The sequence below is a fragment of the Podarcis erhardii genome (assembly GCF_964252035.2).
Source record: "Podarcis erhardii genome assembly, chromosome: 7".
Taxonomy (NCBI): Eukaryota; Metazoa; Chordata; class Lepidosauria; order Squamata; family Lacertidae; genus Podarcis; species Podarcis erhardii.
In genome coordinates this window covers 68,787,079-68,799,596 of record NC_138511.1, presented here as the reverse complement: position 1 = coordinate 68,799,596, position 12,518 = coordinate 68,787,079, and the positions used below count along the sequence as shown (strand labels likewise).

Below are 12,518 nucleotides of genomic sequence, written 5' to 3'. Positions count from 1 at the left end.
TTTTTGGACTACAACTCCCATCATCCCTAGCTAGCAAGACCAGTGGTCAGGCATGATGGGAATTGTAGTCTGAAACAGCTGGAGACCAAAGGTTGGGAAACACTGCTCTATACCAGTGTTTCCCAACCTTGGGTCTCCTGCTGTTTTTGGACTACAATTCCCATCATCCCTTGCTAGCAAGACCAATGGTCAGGGATGATGGGAATTGTAGTCCAACAGCAGCTGGAGACCCAAGGTTGGGAAACACTGCTCTATACAACTGAGCTGTAATAAGCGGGAAAGAATTCTAAAACTCGAGGGCTGCCGTGGACAATGCCTCTCTGAGTGCTTTTGCTATTCCGACGTTGTGTGCTTAATGCTAACCAATTCCACTGCTTCTGGTGGAACATAGTGGCTGTTTTTTCCATCTATAATTAGCCTTAAAAAGAAAGAAAATAAAGTGGCTGTTTTGCTTGGATGTTCCACGATAAATTCACTGGAAACCTTCTCCAACCCTTCCCCCCCCCATTCAAATGCAGTTAAACATCTCTAATAGATGCCTCCATTGTTAACATCTATTAGAGATCTCTAATGATATCAGTAGCTCCCTAAGAAACACGCGTTAGGCAGGGGCACCGCATTTCCAAGGCAGCTGAGAGCAATGTGTAAAATTGCTCTCCCCACCAGTCCTTAAAGGGTTTTGATGGGCAGCCCCCTCCCTTTAATCTGCAGCCCCGTACGTCGTTCCCGACGTCCAAGAGAGATGTCAGATATCCCCTCCTTTTTTAAAAAAAGAAGGGGGGAAAGAGAGAAAGAAATCACAACCATTAGGAGAGCTTGCAGATTCACGGTTTCTCGTGCTCAGATGCTCAGCAGCAGACCAGGAAGGGAGGGAGGGCAGTGCTGTGTCTGTAACAGTATTTGCAGAAAGACTAGAGGAGATGTCAGACCTTTCTGGCTAGCATAGTTGCTACTGAGAGAGCCCGTCGTTACCTTGGTAGGCAACTCCCCACCTCACCCCCTGGTTAAGTTTTGGGTTTATTTCGATGCACTTCGCTTATTTCAGCACCACCAGGACGGGACAGCTCCCAGGAAGCCTGTAGTATTCCCCGTCTGCCCGACCTCGGGGTGGGATCCAGAAGCTCCCGGCAGAGATGGAGCCGTCCACCTTTCCCGGTGCTGAACCCTACCCCGATTTCCCCTACAACAGCACCTTTCAAGACTTCGGGTCGACTTCTCTCACGACGTCCAACGCCACGAGTCAGTCCCCGATCAAGAACACGACTTCAATCATCATCGCCATCGCCATCACTGCCCTGTATTCAGTCGTCTGCGTGGTGGGGCTTTTGGGGAACATCCTGGTCATGTACGGCATTGTCAGGTAAGGGCAGGATAGCCGGGATCTAAGGGGCTTATCCCTAGATGCTTCCACGGGAAAGTCCTATGCACGTCTCCCCTTGGGTGGGCGCCCAAAGGAATATAGAGGCAGCGAGGATAGCAAGAGGCTATGCTGTGTATTGTGTAGGATGATCGGTAGAAGTGTATGTGGCACTAACTTGGAGAGAAAAGTGTGTGCATGTGTGCGTATCTGGGGAAGAAAGACATCACGTGCATGTTCACTGAACGGTGTGTAATACAATCATAAAGATAAGTGGGCGGAGAGAGAATGTATGGGATAATGCAGATTGTGTCTGGGAAAGAATGCAGCATGTTGCATCAAGTATCCTCTCACCTAAGAAATCCAGATATTTTTGGATTGGCTGAGGACCCTACCTTGCCTCTGCGTTAAGCAATATATTACTATATGGAAGGGGGCAGAGCAGCAGGATATTAGAACGCGGGGATTTCTTTCAGCTTCAGGAGACAGTTTTGTCTTCCAGCGCGATCCTAGGCACGTCAACTTAGAAGCTGAATTCAGTGGGGCTTGCATACTAAGCATAGGATCGCAGGCTTAATGTGTGCACTTGTGAATGCAAAACAACAAGAGGACCATATGTTATTATGGGGGTTGGGACAGGCAATTGCAGTTCATTGCATGGGACTTTGATTTTATGTATGGGCTCTATGATTCTGTCCATTCTGTGGATGTTATATGTGGGTGCATTTGAGTGGAGGGGGGCATTTCATAACAGGAAATGTATTGCCTTTCTAATGGAGTAGCTTCTAATCCTAGAGACCAGCTGCACAATGAATACAAGATATATTGATCTGACTGTTTATGAACTGGGCGTGGGGGAACATGATTTAGTTCTTTCACATTGACCACATGTGCCTGCATGCAAGAGTGCCAACTCTGATTTCATTGCAGTGTGAGTATATTGTACATACACAATGTGTGTATCGTGCATGTATAAGCACCTGCTTATCTTGAACATGGCATGTTCCTTTGACTCTTGGATTGGTTCATAATAAATGAAATTGGAAGTGTTTTTTCTATGCATTTTTATGGTTAAATCACTTTGGGATGCTTTAAGGGAAGTGATTCATAAATGAAATGAATAAGCAATGCAGTCTTTTTATTGTAGGGAGACATTTACAGCAGCAGGTGCCTCTTGTTGAAGTGGTAGGGGTAACCATACTCAGCAGGACTATCCATGAAATCACAATCTTATGTAATAAATTCTGCCACTGGATCAACAGAATGAATTCTGCTCCTTCCTTAAATGCTTACTCTGTGCCATCAAAATGCTTCTGTCTAATGAAAATAGGAAACTGTCTTGTATACAAAAGCAAATCATTTTTCCATCCAGCCCAGTATTTTAATCTTGAGTGGAGGTAATTAGGGGAGCACAAGCAATGATTTTACTCTCATGCTTAGGGTTATGGGGAGAGCTTTGCTCTCAAAATTGTATTTTGCATTAACTGTTTTCTAGCATCACTTGTGCTCATATGTAGCCTCCATAAAGCAAGTTCCTCAGGTGTTAAGGGGTTTGGGCAAACAAGAGAGTGACTCATAGTGGCTTTTTATTTTGAGGTACTTGTTTTGCAACACATGTGTACATCTGCACAGACCCGCATCCCATGAAAATCATGGTTTGTTGGGAGGCTGTTACCATTCACACATTTGGAGGGGAGGATTGCAGTGAAGAATGCTCATTCTAATGTTCATAGAATCATGGAATTGTAGAGTTGGAGGGGGCACTGAGGGTTATCTAGCTCAACTCTTTGCAACACAGGAATCTCAACTAGATAATACATGACAGATGGCCATCCAACCTCTGCCAAGCAAGGAGAGTCCAGCATCTCCCAAGGGAGTCTATTCTACTGTTGAACAACCCTTACCATCAGAAAGTTCTTCCTGATGCTTAGTCAGAATCTCTTTTCTTGTAACTTGAATCTATTGGTCCTACCTTTTGGAGCAAGAGAAAACAAGCTTGTTCCCTTTTCTATGTAACAGCCCTACAGATATTTAAAGATGGCTATCATATCTCCTCTCAGTCCCCTCTTTTCCAGGCTAAACATATCCTACTCCTTCAGCCATTCCTCTTAAGGCTTGGTTTGCAGACCCTTGGTCATCCTGGTCGCCTTCCTCTGCACATGTTCCAGCTTGTCAATGTTCTTCTTAAATTGTGGCACCCAGAACTACATACAGCATTGCAGGTGTGGTCTGACCAAGACAGACTAGAGCAGTACTATTACTTCCCTTGATCTGCATGCTATACCTTGGCTGTTTTTCTATGTTTTTTTCTGAGTCATGCTTTGTGTAGAATATCCAAGATTGTAGGCAGAAGTGATCTGTACTCATGCATGCAACAATCTAAAAGAGAGAGAAGAGTCATCCTTAGATTCACATCCTCCCTCTGTATTTGGCAAAAGTGGAAGCTCTGGCAAGGCTACAAGATTCCTGGAGTCAGAAGATTCTAACTTTGCATAACAAGGTCATCAAATTTTGTGGTTAGAAAATGCAAATTCTACTTAGGAAATTAAATTTGGTGGGGGGGGGTAATGTTGCATATGTGTCTCCTGGTTTTCTTCCCCCAAACTCTCAAAATTGCCTGGGAATGTGTGACCAGTGGTGGTTATTGAGGTGAGATAGCAGAGTGTCAGTGGCACAAGTACAGCAACTTGGAGCCCTTACAAGAGGGGTGGGGAGCTGAAGGGCCAAAGTTCCCCTACTCCTATTTAGGTTCACTAGCTTTCCCATTCCAAGAATGTTGCTTTGGGATGGGACAGAGGTGCAGCTTAAGAACCAGTGGGTGGAAATTGCAGGGACACATCTTCTAGCTAGACATTAGGACACACTTGCTAATGTTAAGAGTTGTTTTGCAGTGAAACAGAAGCGGTGAGTTCTTCTTCACTGATGGAATTTAAGCAGAAGCTGGGCAGGCATCTGTCAGGGATGCTGTCGTTGCAGTCAGGGGAGGCTGGCTCATCAGGACAAATGGGGCACTGCTCCACCAACCTCAGCCAACCCCCACTTCTTGCCTTCAGCAGTCCAGGGGTGGCTGTGGCTCAGTGTTGCCCTTGTAGAATTCAGCAGAGAGGAGGATGTGGAGCAGCACTACAGTGGTTTGGCCCTGCCTGTCCTTGGCTCTGACTCCATATGCTGTTGGTCTCCCTGCCTTCAGCACTACCAGTCCCAATGGGCACAAGCCACCACTGGTTGCAGACTGTATTGCAGATCAAGTGTGGAGCAGGGGTTGGACTAGGTGAATTTCATGGGATTTTCTGGACATCTAAATGTCAAGCTGGTCTGCATGGATTTTCTTTAATTCCCATATGACTCTTTGCTCTCCATGTGAAGGAAGATGTTTCTTTACTGGTTCTGCAAAAAGAAAAAAAGAAAAAAGAGAGAGAACAATTCTCACTTTCTTATGCAGGCAATATGATGCTCATCTACACTCCAGGTTTCCTAAAGTAACTAGCACATAAACAGATACAAACAGCAAAGCGTACAGATGTATAAAAATGTTCATGTAGTAATACTTGAAAAACGATGGTGCAAAAGAATAGAATCACATAACTCTTGGCTCTTTATTGTTGTAAGTATAATATACTTCTTTGGCATATAATTATTCAGACTTTTTTATTTTTAAAAATGAAACAAATTCTGGCAATTGAGGTATAAGTGGGTGCTTGATGTGAGAGGCAGTCTATAAATATATATTTTGAAGTGTGACTACCAGAGCTATACACACAGCATTCCAGAACTCTTTGCATTCTCTACCTTTATTTGAAGACAGAGAAATTCCAGTGAATTTCTCCAGAGGGTGTGGAAATTCTCCAACTGTTCCTTGGGGATGGAGCTCACCATTAGTAGTAGCAGCATAATTTTTTTCTGCTGCAAGTACCAGCAACAGTTTAGGAATAGAGGATGCTGCCTACACCACCTGCCCATCTAACTCAGTATTGCCAACACTGAGCGGCAGCCAATCTCAGGGGTTTCAGGCAGCGAACATTTCCAGCTCTGCTGGAGATTCTGAGGATTGAACCTTCTGCATGTGAAGCAGATGCCCAACCACTCAGCTGTGGGCTTGGCAGCACTGCCACCATTTTGCATCCTGCACTATGGCCCAGGCCTAGTATTGTTCCAGGGTAGTGCTGGGTGGAAGAGTTGGTGGAATGGAAGCAACTAACCTCCCTCTTCCCCCACCTCCAATGAATGGCAGAGAGTATTCGGGTTGGGGGGTGGAATTCTGCAAATTGCCTTTCTTTTCCTAGATGAAAGAGCAAATCGTGGAAAATTTCTCAGGTGTAGGGTAGGGAAGGGCAAAGTACCCTGTGACAATTTGGCTCTGCTCTCATTGAAACCCCTGCTGGAAAAGCTGCACAAATCGGAAAGCTATGGTTAAGCTGTATATGATGATCAGAACTGGCAAATGTAATCCTGAGCATGTTGAGAATTGTAACAAATCCCCTCCTGCGGAGTCAACTTTCTCAACAGCAGCAGAATGACAGAGATCCCAGTTGCTGCGGAGGAGCACAAATGATTTCTTTTAAAAACCACCAGGGAGACAACCAGAAAGGATTATATATACTCTTCAGACATAATATTTTTAATTGAGTTTGAGTTTTGGAGTGCTGCGCACATTTAGAGTTGCCTAGTAACTACGAGGGCTAATTGGGAGCTACGGATAGCGTCTGGTGGCTTTATCCCATAGGTTCCCTGTTCTTCAACCAGCAATGGGTCATGACTTACAATTGGATCCAGTACTTGGGGTCAGCGATGTGAGGCATCAGCTGAGGCCCACATCCCAGTAGAAGACCACTAGTCAATCCCAAGAGTTCCATGGCACTCCACCTCCTTGATGTCACTGCCTGTTTATATGCTCTCTCCAAACATGTGAGCAGTTACCAGAACATAAGAAGCTGCATTATGCTGAATCAAATCATTGGTCCATCAGTATCTCTACACTGAGTGGCTCTCCAGGTCTTCAGGCAGGGGACATTCCTAGCTCTACCTGGAGATGTTGGGGATTGAACCTGGGTCATTCTGCATGCAAAGTAGATGATCTACCACTGAGCTATGGCCCTTCTCCTATGTGGAATGAGAGGATGAGTATCTGCTCTCTCTTTCTTTGGGCAGTGGTATAGATTGATCCTGGAAGGATAAGGCCACCTTAAACTTCTCAAAGAACAGGCGGGATAGAGGTGGAAACATAAATTAAGAAGGTTTTGCCCAAGGGAATGCAGCCTTCAACAAGACAAAGCATTCTTCACCCCTGGCCTATAGCAATGAATCCCACAGGTAACTTGTGCATTTCTTGGAGTTTTTGATTTTGCAAACTTGTCAGACAATAGCACTGATTAACAGCAAGTCAAAATCATTGGATTACAATATGTTGACATTTACTTCCCTTTGCAATCTCCACATCATTCACAATTTTCACAGCTCTCTGCCCTGACATGCCCAGCTTGCTTCTTTCCCAAGTTAAACATTGGCAGCTGCTTAATGCAGGCATGGGGAAACTTTGGCCCAGAACTACAACTCCCATCAGCCCAAGTAAGCACGGACAATGGCCAGGGTTTATAGGAGTTGTAGTTCAGCAACATCTGGAGGCCTGAAGGTTCCCCACATCTGGCTTAAGCCTTTCTTTGTAAGGAAGATGCTGGTTGTTCCCTGTAACCAAGATGTGATCCTTTTTGCTGGGCATTTTGTGTGTGCGCATCTTCTGCGGCTCTCTCAGAACATTTTAAAAATGTGGTAATTCCAACAGCACAGAGTGTTCTGCAAACACTCTTAGACTCTATAATGGAGCTGCAAGGCCTGCTGTTTTCTTTTAAGTTCTTTTCCCAACAGAGTGACATTTTTCTTTTTCACAGTTGCAGTGCATTAAGCTGAAAACTTTCCCTGGCAGCCTGGTCAACCAAAGCTTCTGTCATCTCCTGGGAATTACTCTGATGGTCTCTTTGATAAATATAAACAGTAGCCTATGTTTTAAGAGAGGGAGAGAGAAGTGTTCCCACCACTTTATCCTTCAGTGAACAAACACACAGTATTATCTGAAGGGGGTTTATTCCACGGAAACGGGGGGGGGGGGACAGCTGTCCAAGAGCCTTGATCAGTCAAGGTTCCCAGGTGTCCATTTACCAGTAGAGGCTGGCCTGTCAGGACAAATGGGGACACTGTCCCACCAACCCCTTTCTGCCCTTCGTCAGCCTCCACCTGCCTGCCTTCTTACTTCCATCCAGTTCAGGGAATAGCATTGACCGCCAGCTGTTTTCCTTCCAGGAGCCAGCTGGAATCATCTCTTTAAGATATCTGCATAGGTCGGTTTCTTCCACCACCCTACAAATTCCATCCCTGCACTGAAACACGCTTTAGCAGGGGAAATCTGTGAGCCTCTGGAGCCCAGCACAGAAACCAGTTCTTTCTACCTTTAACACAGGGATAAGGAACTGGAGACCCTCCAGAAGCTGCTGGACTACAACTCCCATCATCCCTCGCTACTGGCTGGGGCTGATGGGAGCTAGAATCCAACAACATCTGTAGAGCCTCACGTTCCCCAACCCCTGATGTCTAGGATGGGGTGAAATGTTTTGCTTTGCTTTTTTAAGGACAGGAATTATATAACTGCCCCGTATTTTGCTTCCTGCTCCTTTGCTGATGCCTCTGCTCTTTCAGGGTCATTTTCTTCAGTTCTTCCCAAGTGCCAGTTCTATCCTTTGAAATGCCAATTTCACACATTTACAGTCTCAGTGGTTCTAAATTGTGCCAGCTGTTATCTTTTCCCACCCCTTAGGCTAGCTGACTAACGTTTAGCACAGAATGTCTGCGCTTCTGATTTCAAAGCACGTCATAGATAGGATTCTCCTCTTATACATATAGGGAAACTAGGACACAGAGTAGTCAAGCTAGCAGGATGAGTGTGCATGCAGTACGTGGCAGATCTGGGTTCAAATCCTTGATAAGACATGAAGCTCACCGGGTGGCCTGTGCAACTTACCAGCTCCCAGTGTTAACCTGGGGATAAAAGGAAATAGGTCTGTAAGTGCTTCCTTGACCTATGTGCAGGATCATGGGAGAGAAACATCTGCGATATCTCAGAACTACAAATGGGGGAGAAATTTGATTTTTGCTTGCATTTGAATGACAAGCTACCTCTTTCACACATTTTAAAGCAATATGTGAACAGAAACAAAATTATCATGGGGGAATTAGTGGAAACGGCACATAAAATGCATTATATTAGGGGAAATTGTTTGCAAAAAATAGTACACTGTTATGAGATGGAGGGGTTTCCGTCTGGATGATACCCAGTGTTCTTCCCAAAACCTGTTAGTGTGTGTGTGTGTGTGTGTGTGTGTGTGTGTGTGTGTGTGTGTAATATATGAGCAAGCTCGCCAAACCAGTTCCATTGTCTATGTAATGGCTTTTCCTTCTAGTTAAGTACCATGATCATACACCAAGCTCCCTGCCAGCATAGGTTCCACCCCTTCAGGCAAACCATTTCTGGTGATCATTGCAGAAAGAGATAGGAAGTGGCCATACACTGGATCAGACCCACCTGCAGTGGGACACTTGTAACCTTTGGAGCCCCAAACAGAGGGCAATGGAAGTAAGAAGAGAAACCCTGTGTAAGTGGAAGGAGGCAAAGGAGAGAGAGAGAGAGAGAGAGAGAGAGAGAGAGAGAGAGAGAGAGAGAGAGAGCGCGCTCATTGGTACTAAACATTTAAAGCAGTATCATACCACTTTAAAAACCATGGCTTCCCCCAAAGAATTCTGGGAACTGTAGTTTGTTATGGGTGCTGTTAAAAAGGAACTCTTTTCTACCTCTTCCTGGAAATGCCAAGGATGAACCAGGGATTTCTTGCATGCAAAACAAGAGTGTGCTGTGCTCAGTGAGCCATGGCTCTCCTCCAGGGTATGACCAAGCTCTTTGCCATCATCTTGCTTCCCACCCACCATCCATGTCAAGCTCACTGGTTGATAGTTACCTGAGTCTTCTCACCCCCCCTTTTTTTTTTGGAAGATGGGGACATTTGCTCACCTCCAGTCTGCAAGGACCTCGCCTGTTCTCCAATAATTCTCAAAGATCATAGACAAAGGCTGTGAGATTATATCCGCTGGAGCTTACTTCTGAATAGACTTTCAATGTGTTGCTTTGCATGAGGCCCATCACCTCTTTTCTCCATTAGCCAGATGCAAAAGAAGACAAGGTTGCACTTTAGTTGTATAGAAGAGTGTTCCTGAATCTCCCCTCCTTCCTTAGTCTGTGATTTTAGGCCTGTGTACATGGGAAAGAGCCCCACTGGACTCAGCAAGCCATTGCCAGAGTCCATATCAAATTTCCTTCCAAGAGGTCTGCATACCAAGGCAGAGAGAGTTTGGTCACAATTATCTATGCCCTGAGGAACTTGATGCTGGACTACCGCAATGGGATCTTCATGGGGCTGCCTTTGAAAATGGCTCAGGTACCACAGTCAGTTCAGAACACATCTTCTGGTTGTTCCCCGACTCAGCTGCAAACCATTAGAAAGGGTTTGTGAGAAGTCAAGAAAGACCCCCAAAGAAAACCGCTCCCCTCCCACTACTACCCATTCTGTCCAGAGCACCCATATTGACTGATAAATGAAGAATGAAGTGCACATCTATGAAGTGAACTGAGGTTAATGACCAAAACAGTTACCTCTTAGAGGCTGTTCCGGAATCGTTGCTTTCCAGGAAGGCCGAAAAGATGACAAATGTTAGCCTAAGTCTAGGCAGGGTGGTACACTAAAGGGCAATCCACAAGTCCTCTCATCCTGCTGTTTTCCTCCAGGGAAAATGGCTCTTTAGCACTCAATCAGAGCAAACAGCAATTTGGGTTTTCTCCAGTTTGACATTTGCTCCAATTTAGCACTAAAGAGTGGGTTTTTCCCTGGGACAGGAGATGGGCAAACAGGAAACTGCTCAGATCCTTGCTCCCTAGGCATGGACAAGTGGGAGTGTGGAGGAGCCCTAAGTCCTGTGTTTAGGTATACACAGCACAACCCACAGGAGATGGGGAATTTAGCCAGCACAGCTGAATTTTACATTTTAGCCTGTCCCGATTCTCTTTATTCACCTTTCCTATCTTCCTTCCTTCCTTCTTTTCTTCTTTTGCTATCACATTTAGAACATAGCAGCCACATCGCAAGGTCGTTCTGGCTTGGCTTCGGCTGAGAACGAAATCGTGACTCACCAGAGGAAAATAAAACCCACCCTATAAAATGCTGCCTCTATTGAGGCTGTAAACAACCTTGCCTGCTTGGTGGTTGAGCACTTATTAACCTTCTCTCTGGTCTAGCTCCCAAAGGGGACTAACATCCAGGGCCAGAGTTTTATTAGGAAAGATTAATCTTGCAGGTACTATGTATGGCACAGTGGCCAGGTGCAATGGGAGTCTGCCTTTATTTACCAAGGTTACAGGTTTGTGTTTTACTACTTCTCAAAAGGTATGGCTCTTCTAAGCACATCAGGTTTATGTACTGTAACAAAGGGCAGTCAACCTGTGGCCCTCAGTCACTTTTTATGTGGCCCTCGTAACAACAGCCCTCTAGAAGTGACTGGGTCAGACCTCCCCCCCCCCCCAGTAGTTTGGTAACTGTGGAGGAAAAGGAGAGAGAGAGAGAGAGAGAGAGAGAGAGAGAGAGAGGGAGGGAGGGAGGGATGGGGTATGGGGAAAAAACAGAAAAGCAGGTGGCCCAGCTAAAGATCAGCAAATCCGTCAGTTTTGGTTTCTCTCATTTTCTCATTTTTCCACTCATAAGTTCAGTTCTCCAGATTTTCACACCAGTTTGTTGTTGTTATTATTATTATTATAATTAAAAGACTTCATGAGAATTCTTCAGCAGATTTATGCAAACATCTCCCTTTTTTGTAAGCAATTTGGTCTAATATTCATATTTATGTGACGTGTTTTCCTCTAAACTAATGTATTTTGGTGCACATTTTACCTTAGAATATGCATTTTGTATACATTATTTGGCTGATATACTGCACTGCAAAATTCAGGCAGCGTGGGTTGCAAATAATGGCTATGTTTGGGTTTGTGTCTTGTTTAGGAAAGTATCAATTAGGCAGGCCCACCTTCAAATGAGAATGGAATTGGACTTCTCTCACACACCACTTGCTTTGGCTCGCAAATGGCCAGTATACCTCCTTCAGCAGATTTGCTCTGATGGAATGTTTGTAGCTTGTTTTCTTTATCTTCGAGATAAACAGGGCATCAAAAGGAGGCCCTTTAAAGATGGGCTTGTGCGACCTTCTGGATGCATCACTAGGGATGGGAAAATCCATGATCAAATGTAGCTTCTTGAAATACGCTTGCCAAAATGGCAATACCTTTTATCCTTCAGATCCACATCTGTGAAATGGGGTTACCAATAATTTGCCTCACTGAATAGAATGCAGATGAAAACCATTTGGAAAACTGAAGTTATGCTGCAGAAAAAAGCTGTTCTTAGTAACACCAAGATAGGAGCCAGTGTGGTATAGTGGTTAAAGTGTTGCAGTAGGAGCTGGGAGGTCAGAAGTCGAATTTCCACTTGACCATAAAGCTCACTGGGTGACCTTGGACCAGTCTCTGACTCAGCCTAACCAACCTCACAGGATTTTTGTGAGGATAAAATCAGGGAGAACCATGTATGCCATCCTGAGCTTTTTGGAGCAAAAGTCGACTACAAATGGAATGTTAAATAGATTTAAAAGAGATGTAATTTAATTGTTATGGCTAGTTTAACTAAAGATGTTTTAACTGTTTTCAGATGTTTTGAAGGCTTTAAAAAAAGTGTATGTGTTTGCCATCCTGGGTTCCTTCTGCGGGAAGGTTGGGATATAAATTCAATTTAAAATCTCCAGAGACTGTTAATTCAGGCTGACAGACTTCCAACCATGTGGTTCAGTATGAAAATAATGGCTGGTCTCTTAGAAGGTTAATGAATTTGCCAAGCTGCCTTATTCAGCATAAAAACATGGGATTACCTATTGTTACTCTGAGTATTGTTACTCAGAGTATTGTTTACTCTGACTGGCAGCAACTCTTTGAGCTCTCAGCCAGAGGCCTTTCATTTCCCCTGCTACCCAATCCTTTTACGATGCCAGACAATGAAGGTGGGGTCTTCCTTCTGCATGCAAC

General features: G+C 44.7%; 1 protein-coding gene across 1 annotated transcript in view; it reads left to right on the top strand.

The window, feature by feature from the left end:
• Positions 1-792: 792 nt before the first annotated feature.
• Positions 793-12,518, top strand: part of OPRD1 (opioid receptor delta 1) — a 37,914-nt gene continuing 26,188 nt past the window's right edge. The window contains exon 1 of the mRNA XM_081869348.1: positions 793-1,360. Coding sequence (XP_081725474.1) covers positions 1,134-1,360 — 227 coding nt within the window. The 5' untranslated portion in view covers positions 793-1,133. The remainder of the gene's footprint in view (positions 1,361-12,518) is intronic.